The sequence below is a fragment of the Spea bombifrons genome, chromosome 1 (assembly GCF_027358695.1).
Source record: "Spea bombifrons isolate aSpeBom1 chromosome 1, aSpeBom1.2.pri, whole genome shotgun sequence".
Lineage (NCBI taxonomy): Eukaryota > Metazoa > Chordata > Amphibia > Anura > Pelobatidae > Spea > Spea bombifrons.
In genome coordinates, this window is record NC_071087.1 from 38,533,128 (window position 1) to 38,553,253 (window position 20,126).

At 39.6% G+C, this 20,126-nt stretch overlaps 1 protein-coding gene across 2 annotated transcripts; it reads left to right on the forward strand.

Moving 5' to 3' along the window:
- Positions 1–6,164: 6,164 nt before the first annotated feature.
- Positions 6,165–17,172, forward strand: SETD7 (SET domain containing 7, histone lysine methyltransferase). Of its 2 annotated transcripts, XM_053461140.1 has the most exons (8): positions 6,191–6,400; positions 11,040–11,169; positions 12,370–12,571; positions 13,231–13,420; positions 14,341–14,422; positions 15,161–15,278; positions 15,942–16,099; positions 16,673–17,172. In XM_053461140.1, exons 1-8 carry the CDS (start codon positions 6,361–6,363, stop codon positions 16,851–16,853), a joined length of 1,101 nt encoding a protein of 366 aa, XP_053317115.1. In that variant the 5' UTR covers positions 6,191–6,360; the 3' UTR covers positions 16,854–17,172. The 2 variants fall into 2 exon arrangements, with proteins under 2 accessions (XP_053317121.1, XP_053317115.1); XM_053461146.1 differs by lacking the exons at positions 14,341–14,422; positions 15,161–15,278; positions 15,942–16,099; positions 16,673–17,172 and having other exon boundaries at positions 6,165–6,400; positions 12,370–12,594; positions 13,231–13,401.
- Positions 17,173–20,126: the final 2,954 nt, after the last annotated feature.

The window sequence follows — 20,126 nt, forward strand, 5'->3', positions numbered from 1 at the left end:
TTGGTTGGTAAATGGAAACTAAGACATATTTTGGTGATTTTGCTTAGCCTTTTTGTCATGTGCTGGTGCGTATGCATGTCCTTTATGTGTTCCTAAATGTGCCCAGTGCATATTATGATGTATGTATGCAAATTCCTTGGTAAAATGGGGGAAAGCTAATTTTTTTGGCTCTGCCTTTCAATACCAATTAGCACCATTATGACTTATTAGAAAACAAATCACAACACATGGAAAAAAATACAATCTGACAGATTAGTTGTTGCCACACAAACCTATAAAGTTCTGCGTGACTAACTATACCACAGTGGCTTATACCATAAAAGTGACTTTATTTCTGAGTCATATTGCTTTAGCAAAAATGAATATGACTTTGCTTTACCACGCCAATGCTAGTAATCACAGCGTGGACTACATGAGTTAGTCACTGCTTCAAATAAACAAAAAGACTTTGCACAGATGGATGGGCTGCTTCATCCCAAGTGTTCCATTCTTGTGACTAAGTACCTGTTATCAGCAGAAATAGCTACATAATTTTGTTGAAGGGGTTGTTGTCACACACTAGCCATGAACACACAAACATGATGACAGTAAAGTTAGTTGTGGTTCAGATGTCAACTTTCTGGAGTGTCTGAAAAAATAGCAAACAGCATCACCTTTGTAGAGAGCCATATATTTGGACTTTTTTGGTGACCGTGGGGAATTATTTTGACATGTTACCAATTTTTTATTTCAAATATATATATATATTTTACTAATCACATTGTGATTGGCTAGCTGGGCTCCATTGGCTTGCATGGTTGAATGCAGTACCTGGAAGATCTAGATAGACCCTCTGTGAAGTCATTGATGTGAGTTATCGCCGCCATCTTGTGAGTGGCAGCAATGCCATTCACTGATGGTACTTGTGGTTGCTCTTCGGAGCACTCACAAGGCGATCGGGGTAGGGGTATTGTGTTGCTGTGAGCAACACCGATTATACTAATTGCTGACCGCTTCCTAAGCTCTGTTTTAGCCGGCCGATATCTTTGATGATTGATTCGGCGGCGGCCATTTTGGGGGGCTTACCTCCCATGATCCACGGCCAGCCTCACAGCGGCGATGCAGATATTTGACCTGTATGGGCTTTGTCGCAAAGGCATTGCATTGTGAGCCTGTATATAAACGTATCGACTCAAGTGTAGTATATAGAATTGGAGAATTTTGCCAGTTTTGGCACTTCATAGTGAATATTGAAATGAGGAACCTGAAACCACAACTCTCCCTTTAGTGAATAAAACCCATTGAATGTGTATGCATAAGGCCGAGGCATAGTGTGGGAAAGCTGTAAAAACATTTACATCGTTATCACAACATGTCCATGCAAGTGTCGCTTATATTTCTATGCATCTCATTTCTTACCATGTTTGTCAAGTGTAATCTAGGGAGACCTACCTGTTTTTCTTTCAATTAATAGAAATTCTAGTTTATCATCAGTTCATTTCATTTTAAATCAATTAATTGTGACATTATTTCATATGGTAAAGGTATTTACACTTGTCACTGAGGTAAAACATTATGTAACCTTATGGGGAATATTCCTGATTTCCAAAGTTATATCTAAAGTCGTATATGTTTTTGTTAGAAAGAGATTTAAAGAAAGACAACTTTTTTACACAATCTGTCTTGAGCATGTGAAGTGCCTTCTAGCTTACTCTAGTGTTTAAAGAGTTAACTTGTATGCTAGATCAAAGCATTTGCAGAATCTATGACTGTACCATTTACCAGACACTGGCCTTATTACTGAGAAAATGATATCAGAAGAGAAATGAAGTCATTGTTCCTGTCTCCATCACAAAAATGAAGTCATTTTTCCTGTATCACAAAATGTTATTGAATAATCTATGGCCAATTCATATACCATTAAGCTTTTAGCCTTAACAGGTATGATGCCCATTTAAAACCATCATTTATTCACTGAAATGATGCCTATCTGTTTTGAACTTATTTCAGAAGATATGTACATGTTTATTCTGGCCCACTTATCACAACCAACCTTGCCAAAGATAGATCATACTGATAATGTATGTCTTCAACCCCAAAGCCCTAGAAGGACAAGAACTATATCAAAGTAGTTTTGTATTTTATAGCTAGAATGGATTTTTTAAGAGCACAAATGGTTACCTTTGTACAGCCGAGGGCTTCTGTCATTTTGTTTGTTCACAATAAGCATACAGAATCATCGAGTAGAATTCATTCCAACAAACACATGCAAATGATTTAAATAAGACTATCTGAAGACAATCAGGTGAAATATACTTCTGTAGGATAAGGTTGGCTAGCTATGTACGGTAATGTGAAAAAGAATGTACACTCTCTTTGGTTTTACATATCAGGACATAATAACAATCATCTGTTCCTTAGCAGGTCTAAAAATTAAGTAAAAACAACCTCAGATGAATTATAGCCGATGACATATTACACACTGTCACGATTTATTCAACAAAAATAAAGCCAAGATGGAGAAGCCATGTGTGAAGAATTTACACCCTTACTGCTTCTATAGGAATTAAGATACTAAGTAGCAGACAGGTGCTGTTAATCAAATGTCCTTGATTAACTGATTATCAGCAAGTGTGACCACCTCCACAAAAGCCAAATTTTTAGCAGTTTGCTGGTCTGGAGCAAAATACATCAGCAATGATCTTAGAGAAGGAATTGATGCTGCCCATCAATCTAGGAAGTGTTCCAAACATTTAGAATTCCATCATTCTACAGTGAGAAAGATTATCAAAAAATGGAAAACATTCAAGACAGTTGCCAATCTTCCCAAGAGTGGATATGCCAGCAAATTCACCCCGAGGTCAGACATTGCAATGCTCAGAGAAATTGCAAAAATACCCAAGAGTTATAGCACAGGCCTCAGTTAGCATGTTATATGTTACAGTTTATGACAATACATATAGAAAAAGACTGAACAAGTATGGTTTGTTGAAAGGTTGTCAGAAGAAAGCCTCTTCTCTATAGACGGAACATGGCAGCACAGCTTAGGTTTGCATCAAAGTTGCATCAGAAGAAACCGCAAGACTTCTGGAACAATGTCCTTTGGACAAACAAGACCAAAGTGACGATGTTTGGCCATAATGCACAGCGCCATGTCTGGCGAAAACCAAACACAGCATATCAGCACAAACACCTCCTTTCAACTGTCCAGCACAGTGGTGGAGGGTTGATGATTTGGGCTTGTTTTGCAGCCACAGCACCTGGTAATCTCGCAGTCATTGAGTCAACCATAGACTCCTCTGTATTCTAGAGTCAAATATGAGGCCATCTGCCGACAGCTAAAACATGGCCGAAATTGGGTCATGGAAAAAATCCGGAATAACACATTTAAATTATAGATTGATTTGCAGTGAAATAATCATTTGATCCCCTATCAATCAGCAACATGTCTGGCTCCCAGGTGTCTTTTATACAGGTAACAAGTTGAGATTCGGAGCACTAAAATTATAGACTGATCATGTCTTTGTCAGTGGGCAAACGTACAAAATCAGCAGGGGATCAAATAATTTTTTCCTTCACTGTACACATTTAGAAACCCAGACATACACAAACAAAATCACAGATACATATGCCCAGACATACATGCAGACAAACAAATCCAGACACCCGGAACTCACTTACCCTGTCTTCAGGTTCCCTTCCATGCAGCCCGCTGCTGCGCTACTCCTGCGAGGTCATGCAGTGACCCTAGTCAACCCCATCTCCTTCTTGAAACTAGGGGCATAAAGAGGTATGTCCGGGACTCTGGACTTACCTCTTTATCCCTACTTCCGAAGCATGCTGTCAGCTTAGGGGGGCATCAATTGCCCTGTTGTCCCACCCAGGCAAATACCCGGCAAATTACCGCCTGTGTCCCATGGATCCACCAGCTTTGTGCAGGAGAAGCTCACTGGGGCTGGCCCTTCACAGTACACAGTAAATTGTAGATAATAACACGAGAAAAAAACACAAAACTATAAAAAAATGGGAAAACCTGTTAAGGGTTCAGATCAATCCGGAGGAATGGAATAACGGTTTTAGAAACATCTCTAAGACCACAAGAGACTTGTGTCTAATTGAAACTCATTTCAAGTTATGTAACATCTGGTACCTAACCCCCAAAAGGTTATCTTATATATACACCCACAACAATCTAATATTTGTTGGAGATGCAGATTAGAAGAAGGCAATTATCTACATATGTGGTGGAAATGTAGAAAAATTAAAAATCTTTGGGATATAGCCTTTGACTTCTTAAAACATACCGGAAATATCGTAATAAAAAGAGAGCCAGTAGAGGCTCTATTGCACCAAAGATGGCCACTTCTGACACCAACACAAAAGACCCTTACGACTCATTGTTTTTTAGCAGTTAAAAAAAACTAATCGCTAAATACTGGAAACAAGATTTCGATTTTTCCCATTCTTTATTAATAACACAGATAAAATATCTGGAAGAAAAGGTTAGTTGGATTATAGACTCATCAGTGAAAACCCAAAAAAATGTGGAATGAAATATACACAGTTGTAACAAGTTTTTCTCAGTAACCCTGAATGACCACTCGTGATTTAACTCTTGAACTCTCAAAACCCCCATATGTCCTTCCTGCATCCTGCAAAGATACATCATACAAGAGATACATCATACAAGAGCTGCCGTCGTATTTTTTTTTTCTTTTTGTCTTATGTATGTTAATGTTTTGTTGTTAGAAAAAAAAAGTAAAACTCTTTCTAATAAAAAGTATTTTAAAAAAAAATTGTAGTATGAGCGTAGCGCTAAATAAATAAATACAGCTGTGAGATTAGCTGTAGGCATATGTGTTTGTTTTACTATAATGTAATCAGATATGAATCTCGGTCACCTAGCCCTTTATCTCTTTTGGCTATATTCCAAGGATAGTAAAGCAGAAATGTACATACTTGCAGTTTTGCTTTAAAGTTCAACAAGAGCAGGGGCAAACTAGAAACCACCGGACCCTGGTACAAAAATTGCCCCAGGACCCCCAATTTCTCCAAGCAACATGTCCCACACTGCCACCTTTGCCCTAAACAGTTTGTGAGGGCCACCTTTGCCCCAAACTTGTGAGTCTTTGCCTCAAGCAGCTTATCAGTCCCATCCTAACCTCCAAACAGCCTGCCTGTGCCATCTTTGCCCCAAACAGCTGGTCTGTGCCATCATTCCCCTCAAACAGCTTGTCTGTGCCTTCTTTCCCCCTTGCCCCTCTCCTTCCAACAGACAGTCTGACACACATATGTAAACACACTTACACAAATTGCATACACTTACTCATACTCACTAACACACATTCCCTCTCACACCACTCATGCTAACACACACTCCATCTCACCACATTTAAAAATACATGCTCGAACACACACACTTACTCATCCATGCTCACACACACACAATTGGAAGTTCAATCACCCTCAGCCAAGCTGATGATATGAGTGATGGGAGTTGTGGCCCACAAAAGCAGGTGCATGAGAAGCAAAAGGCTGGCATACTTGTGAATATGTATCTTCTTTTAATCTAAGATGTGTTTGTATAGTGTATTATTTAACCCCTTATTTTCTAGGTGAATACTATGCCCTATACTGTGTGCCGTTGCGCAGTGAAATGTAGTATGTAGTGTGTCCTGGAGATTTTAAAAAACATACAAAAACACATGCCATCATATGCCACAGTGGTGTACAATTGGTAAAGGGGACATTTGTAGTGCATTACCTATACAAGAGGGGAGGGGTCCTCCTGAAAGGAGCTTATCATGAAGTTATTTAAGACACTCCAGCCACCATATGGACTTTAATGCATATGATAGAGAAGTCCCTTTAAACATCTCTGGTATCCCCCTTGCAGATGCATTTGGGGGGGATTCTGCAGAAGTCCCCCCAGGACAACAAAGGCAGCTTCCTGGCCCTGAAACACGCAGCAGATACAGGCTACTCAGACTATGTTGTATGTATCCAGGTAAACATGTAACATGTATGTAATATGAGAAAAACACTTTTGGTCTGTGGGGTGCAGGGTGGTGTGCGCCAGATGATTCACAGCACTGTGCCAGGCTTCTGGGAAGTGACAGGGGGCATTAAGCAGGGGGGGCATTAAGCAGAGGGGGGGGCATTAAGCAGGTCCAGGTGATGTCAGTACACCAGCTCTATTTAAAGCACTGAGCTGGGACTGGCAGAGACCGGCAGGCAGTTACAGGGCTGGTGACGGGACAGGGGCCGGACAGCCTATCTCCGTATCACCGGAGGCTGGCAGCCATTGCACTGACAAGTAATCCCCAGCAGGGAGCGGGGAGTCCGGGTATTCCGAATAATTTGCCGACCGCGGAGGAAGACATGGACAGCGATGATGAAAACGTGGAGGAGACGGTGGAAGGTGGGTTGTTGTTGTTTTTGTGTACATTCGCAGCAGGAGTTTCTGGGCATCAAGGAATCCGCCTCCTTTAAGCCTAATAAGAAAGAGGAAGCCCACCCCTGATGTACAGATCCTAGCAGCGGCCGGGGGCCACGTAATATCCGTGCAGCGGATCGATTTACAGGAGCGATCTAGTGGGGAATCCGGTCCATAGAAGGGAAGGAGAAGCAGGCTAACCCGGCATAGGGTACTTGTTTCGGGGGGGGGGGGGGGGGGGGGGGGGGGGGGGGGGGTTAAAATACATGCGATCATCATGGAGACCCCAGAGATTAACCACGTGTTCGCATCGTGTACATACAGCAGGCAGATGACACCATGTGCAGGCGCTGCTCCTCGTGTACAAACCGCCAATACTCACCCCAACACAGCAAGAGTAGAAAGGATCAGGGGAGGAAAAAAGAATACTCGTATCTTCTCCCCTGTTACATCTAGGAGCAACAACGTGGGGAGATTGAGCATGATGGGACTTGTAGTCCTTTAAAGCTTGACATTACAAGTGCATGGCGTGTTCTTTAAGGAAGTTTGGTTGTAAATGTCAAATATGAGTTTATTCACTAAAGGGAAGGTTTGGGTTTTTGTTCTCTATTCGTTAATAAGGGCCGTCAGTAGCAAGTTTCTTCAACCAGAGCTGTGTTGGCCCTGTATAATGTATAAACTAAAAGGTAAGACTGGAGACATATCCCTTTTAACTATACATTAAGCAGGGCCAGCCATACTCTTCCTACAGAAGACGCTCACTGCAGTGGATCTTCTGAATGTATAGGCAGGGAGTAAAGACTGCAACCAACCCTTTAGTGAATAAACCACACTGTCCGCCGGCAAAAAGGTTTTTTTAATATAATTATGCACAGATTTTGGGGGAGAAGCGGCTTGTCTGTCGCACAGAATAGTCCTGAGACTGTTCCAAAAGGCGGTGGAGCCTATAACAGATCATGTACTGTTCTGCATATAAAGTAAACACATTTAATGGGGTTTTGCATATTAAACCAAAGACTATGTATCTATGAAAAGTCCACCTTGCTTGTATTCCCGTACGTGCTATTATCTGTTCTTAGTATCTGTATGATTATTCCTCCCCATTAAGGCAGCTGCCCTTTCATAAAGTTGTTGATAGGTTTATGAAGGCATTTTTAACGGTGGGGTGATAAGACGGGAAAATGATTAGACCATGATAGCTCTGCCACAGCTTCTATGAGATGAACGTTTACATTGTTTCCAAAACCATCACGCTGATTGATAAACAAAAAAAACTCAAGTTAAAGGTAAGTTTAGTAAATAAGATCGACTTTTCTCTGAACGTGAGCGATGAGGCTTCGCTGACACAATGTAGCCGAAGATGGCTGTCTATAAATATTCTCTCCCTTGGCTGATTGCTGCGCACGCCCGGCTCGCATGCCCCGAAGCACAAGTGTTTTCTTGGCAGGAAGCAAGATTGCCTGAGTTTAACTCTGCGGGTGCTGGTATGTTGAGTAAGGCATTGCCGCTCGCCCTTTGGCACTCAAAGGGTTAAACATTGGACCATGTATGCCCTAGGGAGTTATCTGGCCTCCAGCTTCCCATGTCTTGCGGACTGATAAGACAACGCAGTGAGTGTCTTATAATACTAGCATGGAGTGGTTGGGCATCTTCGTACATATAAATGTGCTGACACGTCGGCTTCGGTGGTTGGGGGTGTCCTGGGCGCTCCTATTGAAGCTTCGGATCATGGTGGCCTCACAGGAGGTGGGAGCTGCAGCTTCTACGGAAAGCTAATTTTTTACAAGTTCATACTAAGATAGGCATCAGAAAAGCATAGCTCTAATCCTCAGTTAACAGTAAACTTGGGCCTCCTGGATATTCTGAAATCCAGTACTCCTGGCCCCAGCACTGACTTTAACTTAGTGACGCCATGTTGACCATCTCGTTTCACAGACACCATTCTCTTTCACCTACATTCCGCTGGAGATTGATGTGAGCTCTTGAGCATACATCTCTTAGGTCTGCTATTGTCTGAGATGTTTTAATAGGCTTATTTACAATATTTCCGGTTACACGGTACGAGGGGAGCCAGTATGAAGCCAGAACTCATTTCCATCTCACGGCTCCACACATAAGCCAATGTAGTGTAGGAAAAGTCCAAAACGCTGAATCGGCCTCATCCAGAAGCCGCACTTGATCCCACACTGGGGCATAAATGGACATTTGAAAGGGAAGCATTTTTTATTTTATTGGATTTTATGTTATTGTATAACCAAGGTGATCAAATAATACATATAAAATAAAAAAAATATATAAAGTTTTAAATGTTTGATATTAGAGGGATAGACTGGCCTTTCCCATTGCTCTGTTTATTTAACGCCTAGCGAATTACCTCTCGCTGCTGCTGTGAGAATAATCTCCTTTACTGCGAGACGAGCACTGTGCTGTGACAGCAGACAGACAAAAGAGATTAGAGCCATGATGGATAAAAGTTTAGATGTAAAGCACTACGGGAAGCTATGGGCAGCGGAGGCAAACTGGCCACACGACCAGAGCAATGCCAAGTGAGATGAAGAGACCGCCTGCGGCACGGAATTCTTTCATTGAGAGGTCATACGTGTCCGTTAACGAGTAGCCTCTGTAACAACATATTAACTGACAGAATTTCAATCTCCCGCACCTTTTTTAACTATATTTTTTTGTTTTCTTTGCCAGTAGTGCTATTGGATACATTGTTACAAATGTTAATCTCTGGATAATTAGAAATGAACAGTCACATAGTAATATCAGCATGAAGTAATTGAATACAGGTTATTCCAGACATGACACTTACCGCAGGGTAAGGTTCTCTAGTATATTACTATTTTATGATTCAAAATAACACCTAATAATAGCCTATTTATTCTGATATTATTAAGCAACCACATGGGCCACGCTTATGTTAGACTTGCACATTCGGATTTTTATGAATTAAAATTTAACGAAATTTACTAATTTTGTTAATTCAGGCAAATCTCCTAAAATGAGGAGGGACCTGCCATGACATAAAGCAAGATGCTCCAAATTTTGGTTTCACACTCTCATTCACGTACTCTCACACTCTCATGCAATGTCTGGCCGATTCTGTGTCCCAGTCTCTTTGCTGTGCGGCTCCTCTTCTTCTTTCATCTCGTTCTCCTGTCTTCTTCCCTGTCCGCTTCTCCGCGAACACAGTTCATCAGGAGTCCAGAATAATGACACATTCACTGAGAAAAAGCAGCATTTCAGTACCTCTTTCTCAACCAATCTATCTGTGGAAGTTCACCGGAAGGCCATGTCCATGGAGAAGCGGACAACGAAGACACAAGCATCAGCGAATGAAGACAGAAGATGCAGGAGAAGAAGTGGAACTGTGTGGCAAGGGGATAGGGACTCTGAAGCAGGCGGCGGAGAAGATCGGGAGACATTCGTGGACCATGAGCAAGATAGAATGAGAGAGTAAAAACAGGAGACGGAGTGAATTTAGTTTCCAAACTGAAAGGACAAGAAACAAAATTTTTGTCGGAAAACAAATGGACCAAAATCAAAAAAAAAAATGTGTTTGAATCATTTTTGTCCATTTGCTCAAGTCTAATATATGTTGTATGTTTTTACGGGATGTTTTCTTCACATGTTGATCACATTGACGTCTACTTTCTAGCTGTAGCCTGTTTAATTGTTATTAAACAGATGTTTTGCAAGAAACTGCTTGTCATGTCCCGCATTTTTTTTTTTTTTTTTTTAATTCAATACATTTCGTTACACAAATGAGTAATCTGATTTGAAAGAAACACTATAGCCAATAGTATACAGTATGTAAAATGTGCATTTATTTGCATTTTATGACGTACTCATGGATGCATGCATTTTTTTTAAATTATTGCAGTGAGAAAATAACACAAGTCTCATTTTACACCCTTTCCCCTTTTTACACACAACTTTCCACGTGCTTGGACATTGCCAAGAAGAGTGCATCACATTCACCAGCATCACTTTTCATTCATAACCCTGTAGTCCTTGTATTCAGACCGGTGTTGCGTGCACACTCATGTATGGCAATTTCTTCCTTTTACTTAAAATTGTTAACACATTTCACAGAGCTGTCTCCTTTAAATCAACTGCATCTCAAGCCTCATTTTTCATGTCAGTTTTTAGTGTTTTTTTTTTCTTCCTTTTTAATAAGTATATTTCATTTCAAACTGCATTTCCAATATTTCCACATTTAGCTTTATCGACAAGGAATTTTTTTTTCATCTGTTTTGTGTGTGTATATGTGCCTTATCACGTTATTGAAAATAAATGTTTAAAGAAGCTGGGAAATGTGTTCAGGTTATATTCTTATGGCTTTATTTTTTAACAGAATATATTTTTAATACCCTTAACGAGTTGGTTTTAGCACTACGTAAACGTAGTTTCATTTTCCTTCTTACAGGGAAAGTAGAATGCATGTTAATTTAAGTAATGTTGTTGTTTAATCCTAAACTATGTAGGATGATCGTCTACCTCCAAAGGCTAGAAGTACATTAGTTTACATTTGCAATGCACATTTAGAAAGTACATGTGAAATAGGTGGAAAATAATATCATGTATAACAACCCTTTTCCTGAACAATCTTTCTCTGTAGGTGAGTTGGATGAAGATGGCTTGCCCCATGGCTTCTGCACAGTGAGCTACAGCTCCACGGACCGCTTTGAGGGACACTTTGTACACGGTGAAAAAAATGGACGTGGAAAGTTCTTCTTCTTTGATGGCAGGTACGGTAGTGGTGTCATTGGCTTTATTTCTCAGTTCTGCAGTGATATTGAGACTTAATTGCCACAACATATATCTACAATTAAGGGTATGCAGTGGTATATATGGAAACGTTTATGGCATGAAACAAGAGTGAAGGAAAAAAAGAGAAAGCAGTAGAAAGGTGGGTATCTTTATTTTTTTATTTTTTTATCTATATAGCAGCCCTGGATATGGCCGGGGATACTGAAGTAAAGAGATCTTACCATTTGTTTACTGGATATATTTAGAAAGTTGTTCCCAGTCTGTGAAGCATTTTGTAATAACATAGCTGAGCAATTGAATCAGCCAGAAAAGGCCTACAACATCTATTTGCTGGCACGTTCCTACAGTGGATCCGGCTGCAGTTAAAGCTATGAGGAAGATGCCTATTTCTCTTGAGGATACATTTTCTAAATGCAAAGCAGAAGGTCCTGTGAGAAAGCCATCCAAGTCTGCAGTGGTTGGGTTTTGGCATGGGATAGCCATTGCTTCTGTGGCCCATTCAGCAGATAATAGCAACTACTGGAGCACTCTCAACGTCTGGTAGAATTTACTATCCAAAAAATAGATATTAGACCAGTCCCACAACAGAACTGTGGTAAGAATATCTGATATTCTAATTTGCTCCAGATAAATAAAGCTACCCAAGACCCCTTGAGTTGCCCATAATCCAGATGTTATGTACCTAGGACCAATATCAAATGAAGTTAAAAGCTTGGATTTTAAGGCCGGAAAATAGCCAAATATCTTCTGTTTTGTAGTTGCTGTGAGCTACCTAGAAAGATAAGTTGAGTGTCTTCAAACCCTCACATGCTGAACTTCTACTGGGAAAAAAACCAATATATATAGTTTACCATATTAATTCATGTAACGCTTTTTCCCCCGCAATGTATTAAAGGCTATAAGGTAGTTGAAACCTTTTATTTAGTATAGTGAATTAGAAGTAGGACATATTTGGTTCTTATTTAAATAGAAATTGTACTGATTTATCTGGGTAGGGTTTTGTTTTTTAAAATGCCTTTGGTTTGTATGGTTCATTTAGACTCATCTCTTTACTACCAAAACCAGCATACACAGAGACCTTTTCAATATAGTTGGGTTGTTTGAAGTCCCTGAGGACTCTCATTAGAACCGTTTTCACACATAACACATCTTATATGGTCTTTTTTGTTTTTTTTTAGCGCCCTGGAAGGATTTTATGTGGATGATGCATTGCAAGGCCAAGGTATCTATACCTATGAGGATGGAGGAGCCCTTCATGGTACATATGTGGATGGGGAGCTAAATGGTCCAGCTCAGGAGTTTGACGCAGATGGTAGACTGATCTTCAAAGGTCAATACAAAGATAACGTTCGACATGGCGTCTGCTGGATCTACTATCCTGTAAGATCATTTCTACAAGTATGGTAAAGATTGCTTATATCCTTTAACGGTTTGTCTTTCATCAACATTTAAGATATTAGCTTGACTTAAAACAAGGGCTCTTTTTTCTCTCTGTGGGTAGTGACTGGCAGTGTAAAGGGAGGGAGCAGGAACATTACTGCCCCAGTATTTTGCCCACAGCAGCAATTGTCACTTTTCGTGGGTATACAACTAGTGGCTGAGTTCTGATGGTGTTCTTGTGGTATTCATTTTATTTTGTATCTGATACAGGGACCTTTTTTACTCAAAATTGACTCAAATGACAGATGTGTGTGTTATATTTGTTCAGTGTTAGGGGGTCAAGAGGAAGCATTTCCTTCCCTTTACTTTATCCACTGTTCTCCATAATTTACATGGGGGGGGGGAAATGACAGAGAAAATAAACTTTTGAAATGTAAATTATTGGAATCAACTGACAGACAACAAGAATTCAGCCATAATAAGGAAAATGTGCACTGATGTTTTTTGTGTAAAAAGCCTCCTATGTACAGGACGTGTCACGGCAACACACAAGTGGGATAAACGCGCAAGCCAATTCATTAAATCAAACGGTTACAAAAATAAAGAACATAGTTCAGGCCATTGTTGGACGTGTTTACACATGCGTCACTGCATTGCAGGATGGAGGCAGCCTTGTTGGGGAGGTGAATGAGGACGGAGAGATGACTGGGGATAAGATTGCCTACGTTTACCCAGATGGAAGAACAGCTCTGTACGGAAAGTTTATTGATGGAGAGATGTTGGAAGCAAAACTGACCTATCTGACATCCGTAGAAGAAGGAAAGCCTCACTTTGAGATGGTCCCGGGTGGTAAGTTGATTTATTAATACAAACGTTCAATGATTCTTTCCCAGGGTGCTTTCAGTAGTATGGCTAGCAAGCAGAGGCTATAGCACCTGCCTTTGTTAACAATAAACGTACCGTAAATTCACCTGGATGATGTTTGTTTTAAAACACACCCTCTTATGAAATGGGAACTCCCAATATACCGTTATATCTTTTTGTTATTGTCTTATGGTTGTTGGGTGTATATATATGTAACATGTCACAAAAAAGTTGCATAAATTGTAATTTTATAGTTTGTTTCATGCAAGTACTCGTATACCCATAATCCTCTGCTATTTAAGAGGCCAGTTCTCACAACCTGGAAGCCTTTCGTAGATCAGGACATGACACCGCTCATGTCATATGTGACAGTGTGCAACATAACATTATGTAAATATTTCCCCAGTAATCCTAATAGTGGCCAAAGTTGGGGTTGTAGACTGTCTGGTTCCACTGGCTGCTGTTTGGACTTCTACAGTTTCCGGAGTTGTTTACCTTCACATGCCTCTAAACCGGTAGATTCACCCCCAAGAACAAACCAAATAAGGCCTAAATAATCAGGCATCTATATGGAACCATGTACATATAATCTATAGTAATATGGCAGACGGGTACAGCACAAGCAGGATTTTACTCCAATTTGCCCATAGTTCCAGTATATTCATATAATAAAATGGAGTCCAATGAACGAGCTATTTACTTAACATTCGTATTGGTAAAACTTATTGAGCATCCTATGCGTTGTGCTATGGGGAGGTTATCGGTAGCCCAGTCCTTTACTGCAGAATCAGACTGTGTTTGCTTGACCTCACTCATTATGGTCCATAGTAGGCACTTTAATTAACCAACTGTACAAGAATGAAAACTTCTGCCCTAATGAGTTTTCTTTATTTTCTTTTTTATAGGCAGTGTTTATACTTTTGATAAATCTACTTCATCCTGTATTGCTACAAATCCTTTGCTTGCCGACCCCTACGAATCAGAAAGGTAGCCATTTGTATAATCTCCGTATTGTGGAGATCAGGAAAAGATATGCATATCGCTCTATTGGATAAGCAATCATGTGTATATGATGAAAATTGTTAATCTACCGGAATTTATCTATCTTAACGAGGATTTAACTTTTGTGTCTGTGGAAAGGAACAACTACTGCTGTATTAAGATGGTTTGGTTATATCTAGTGTTTTATGAGCTGCTTTCAGGCAGTGATGAGTTGCTGACAGTCACTCGTTGCTCATGCAGTAAGTGACATACAATATATCCATAGAGAGGGTATTTGCTGGATACCCTCTGCCTATCTGGGATGGTAAATTGTCTCTCCCTGTAGAGCAGTATCTCTGTCAGCCAGCGCATCACTGCAGAAAACAATCATGGAAGTCAAGGACCTTATTTTCAGAAAATTTTGGATGAGAAGCCAAAATTATCATTTTAATATATATTAAAAATAATCTGGGGAATATAGAACTACAATAACACTGCTATGGCACCAGAAGATGCACCACTGTTACTTATGTCTTTCTGGTACGCACCGCGTAAATGGTTGTAATTCTATTGACGGCTATCAAAATGAGATATTCATGTGGCAGGAACATCTACATACAATTTAAAGTGATGTCTGGTAGATCCACTGCAGTTTCTATATAGTTTACTTTTATTTTAATTTAGTTATACATATCTAGTTAACTGTATAGATGAATGTAATGCCATCTAGTTTTTGTCTTGTAGAGTTTATACCGCTCCCTCACTGGTTTCCAATGCTGGAGAAGGTCTCTATGCGAGAATAAGTGCCGGGCCTCAAACTGTTATGTCATTTTACAATGGTGTAAGGATTACACATCATGAGGTAAGGATTCAGAGGCTTGTTTTTTTACAGGGGATATTAACATTGCAAATTGGCTTCCCCTTACTATTTTGCACTCAAGTGGTTGTCTTAGCATTATGGGTGTTGTTCATCAATATTGGGAGTGTTAACTATTGCACACCCTTGACCTACTAACACAAATGTCTTCTGACTGATAACTCTGATGGGAGTGGGCTATATCTGGGTAGTATTTAGCCATGTCTAATAGCTTTAGTGACAGTTCTCTATACAAGTGTAATTGAACTAGTTGCGCCATTACAAACGTCACAACAACAATTGCCTGAAAGGCAACAACACTGTTGGCTGGCAAAAACACATATAGAATATAAGAAGATTATCATATTTTGATATAGCTTACAATGGGTAAACAGGAGTAGTGTACTGTATAGCATAACAATCTATAATAGAAACACAAGCGCATAGAAGTGGTCTTATGCTAGAGACATTTGGTTTCAGTGGTCTAGGCCTTGTGCTTGTTACCCTTAGTTCTTGTGGAAAAATTGTTCTATCTTTTTGGGTTTCTGAGATGTGCAAAGGCATATTTAGTTAGTAGAAGAAAAAAAAGTTGTGAATGACAACATCCAAGAGGTTTTCTAAAACAACTATCAGGTTGGTAAAATAGAAATTGTGTTCTTTTTGTGTTAGGTAGACAGTAGGGACTGGTCTATGAATGGCAACACAATATCCCTAGATGAGGAAACAGTCATTGATGTTCCAGAGCCATACAATATGACTGAAAAGTATTGTTCATCGTTGGGCCACAAAGCCAACCATTCCTTCACACCCAACTGTATGTATGACACGTAAGTATCATTCTGAAGAACCTGGCGTCATTTCCTTTTTTCATGTTCTGTGCTGGTACCAGGCGTTCTGGGATGTTCATAAAAGATGAGAGAAGGGACCTTCAAGGTCTTGAAAGCTTGCAATCTATATTTATGTAGTTAGCCAATAAAGGTATCATTCAAACTCCACTTGTCTCCTGGGATGTTCAGTCATTCTAGAAAAGACTGCTACTTCTTTATATTGATTTACTATTTTTTTTCCCCTCAAGTATAAATCTATATTCTGTGGGCCATCCTTATATTGTATTAACTCTCCTTTAGAAGTACCCAATTTTGTATTAATATTCTAGGGGATTTTAGCCACTTTGTAGTAACGTTTAAAAGCAGATCTAAAAAAGATCTAAAAGAGTTACTGTTCCATAAAAAAATTTAGATCCTTAACAGTACCGTATAGATTAGAAGACAATGCAAGCATATTAAGCACATGATCGGGTCTCCATTGGTGTCTGAACATAGATATTTGGGGAGTATAATAAATAGTGATGTATGAATAATGATATTGTAAACACTAAGCAGAATTTATGTTGTGTTCAGGTTTGTCCATCCACGATTTGGACCCATTAAGTGCATCAGGACTATCATGGCTGTGGAAAAGGATGAGGAATTGACTGTGGCCTATGGCTATGATCACAACCCAACTGAGAAAAATGGCCCAGAGGCACCAGAATGGTACCAGCAACAACTAAAGGCGTTTCAGATTACACAGCAGAAGTGAACAGAGCCTTATACAGTGCTTTGGTTGAAAGGATCTATGCATAACTTTTCTTACTAAAGACTGGTATGGAATACAAAGATCCTTCAGTGTTCTAACTCTAGATTGATCTGTTGTAGTTGCATTAAGACAATAAATTCTCATGTATTTTTTTTTTTCTTTAAAAGCTAAAACATTCAAGGAGCAGAATTGTATTTATAGCTTTTTTCATAAATGTCATACAATTAGACAAATGCAACCTTGGGTAGTTTTGCCATATATTTTTAGGACCCAAAATGCAGAGCCATTTCTTTTTTTCACAAATACAAGATATTCAAGGACACAGTGTAGTGTTTGTCATTTATACATATGTTCCCTTCTGCTTTTCTTTTTCCTATGGTGTGAGTTGCTTAAAATGTGCTGTACACAAGAATCATTTATTCTCCAGCACAGGGAGAAAACAAATCACAACATGTTACACACAGCACGAGAATTTTTCATACTGAATCCTTTCACTTGCTCTTATGTCCCATATATTCCTTGGCATTGTGGGGGTAAGGTTCAGATTTCTAGTGCAAAAGGAGCAACTTCACTTTTCATCCACATGCATATATGATCTGCCCTCTTGGCTGCAGATTTTTAAGGTGGAGGCTTTGCATTTTGGGTAACATGATGTCCATATATGAGAAGCTCCCCCTAACTCGGGAAATCATGTTGCAAGCCACCACTGATATGGCTCCAAGAAACCACGTGGGGGGCTAGCTATATTCAAGAAGTCTTATTGTAGTTTATTTGGGCAGCACAAATACAATACGATATACACCTATGTTAAGAAACTAAGCGTATATGTTAGGAGATACTAACCTTGTATTCAAGTTGTCATACAAATTGCCTGGAACCTTACAGAGCTCGTGTATCTCATCTATAGCATTTCCCATTTAGTTCTTCTACTGATATTCTTGTTGGAGATGGGGGTCTAGAATACACTTCTGGTTAGCGAATAAGCCAGAACATTAGTAGTGTAACTTTATTTACAGTCATGCCTTATTTCCCGATTCATTCTCAGGTCAAAACACACAAACTCTTTGCAGAAAATGGCAGTACTTATCCCTTTGTGATAGATGGCCGAGCATAGGATGCGCAACACTTAGTATTGATAGTTGGGGAATAAACTGGGCTGTCTTTGTTACGTTCGTGCGTTTTTTCAGTCTAAAATTTTCTACTTAAAAATGTGTGCGTGCTACGTGTTATCTCCGACTGTTACTTATGGAAGTAGTTAGGTTTTTAACTGTTAATTAAGCAGAACTTAGAGCTATTGTGCTATTTTTCTCTAGTTCTAGAAAATGGAATTTGTTATCACAGGGAAGTGATATCGATATTTTGTTCGATGTTGATGGTAAAATTCATGGAAAGAATATTAAACATTGTTGCATGTCAAACCCAATGACTCAAGATGACCCTAAAGGACCGGTCATGCTTTCCCTAAATCTGGGTTGTGCTGTGAAAACATATCCTTTTAACACTGTCAAAACGCTGCATCAAACAAAAGCACTGGTTAAGAGTATCATTTACATTTATGGTCACAGGGCAGAACGGAGTATGCTTTCAGTACCTCAAAGGAGTCATACAAATTATCTATGTTATATATCTTCTACATTTTAATAAGTAGAGGAAAATGAATAGCCCAGACCAAGGGATGGGAGATCTTGCCTAATTGCGTTTTACATGAAAACGTAGAATAAACTGGTTTTATATGGCCTTCTGCTTCAAAAGAAATGCAGACAAGATACAAAAGAACCATGGACAGACTTTGGCAACACTACTCTGTACAACTACAGCTGCAAGAGATTGTCCCTCAAAACTCCATCAAGTTATTCCCTATCTCAGCAGGGTGTATTTAAAAAAAATGCTTTACTGTTTACAAGGCTTTTCGTTCCTAAACTTCATTTCTGAAAACACATTAAACCTATTTAATTAGTTTTAAGTGTTTTATCTTTTTGCTCGTTATTTTAATATGAGTGACCTTGCCCAGACTATAAATAGTCTTGAAAATAAGAAACCGAGCACTATGGGTTGTTAGAAGGTGTCTTTAGAACGAATCCTGAGACAAAGCAAAAGTTCTTCTGGATTCTATTGATCTGGTGGGTGAGTCACCTACTGGACACATGCCCAGTGTTCCAGATGTCCAGGCCTGGCATCTAATCACTAAACTGGACGTTTGCAGGACATTGTCAACTATTAGTATTTAATTAGGGAGGTTAAAATTCAGTTTATTTATAATTATGTGCATTTATCTTTGCTTTACCCCTTAAATTCATTTTATTGTGTTGTCATTACATAGATAATGGTGCCATTGTTCTGTGGGATTAGCGAATCCTGGTTTGAGACACCGAGTGGCTGAGTTCCTGTTTAATACTCTTAACATAATTTCAACCTTTAAGCATTTGTAATAGGAAATGGAACAGCATTTGCAGCAATCTATAGCTATATTTACATTATAGGTAGCTTTGTATGCCCCATCCTTCTGCATGTTTTTTATGCTTTTTATTTTGATGGGTTTATTGAAGTTAATGTGACAGGTTAGACAGGATCATTTGAGCTGCATTTCTTTTAAATTAGTAGTTTCTCCAGGAAGAAACCCATGAAGCAGTCCCAAAAGAAAATGTATATTCATGATTGGTTGTAACATTAATGGCGCCTATGGTATTACAGTATGTTTTTAATTCAAAAGTCATAACATTAGGAACAGCAGCTATTGTAATAAGAATGATTACCGTGTTTCTGTGCATGTAATCCTGATGTGTCTACTACCAAGGACACTGTGATGCTACATACCTGGGAACTTTCTGGCTTTACTACCCGGAGCCCCCTCTTGAGATTCGGGTAGGTGGATCGCAACGCCGCTCCCGCGACACAAAGTTTTCCCTTAGTGACCTGGAGAAGTGGCGTTTTCCAGATACGACACAATGTATGTGATATCTGCTAAAAGTATGTGTTCCCTGTGATCCTAGTGCAATCTATCGTACAAACATACCAAGTCCTTAATATACTGTCTTGTTGTAAACAATAAAAAGTCACAGTCTTAAGTCCCCACCAGGACCCTCTCACTTCTGAAAGTCTATGGAACAAAGCACCGTATTTGCTCTGTTATAAGACAAATAAAAGAAAAATTCCCCTCATCTTCTATTCAAAGTCGTGTTATAATCCGCGCTGCAGGGGACCTGGATCCTCCTCTCTGGCAGCCAGTGGACGTCTGCACGATGTGTGCAGACAACCTCTATTTTTGCCAGTGCTTCT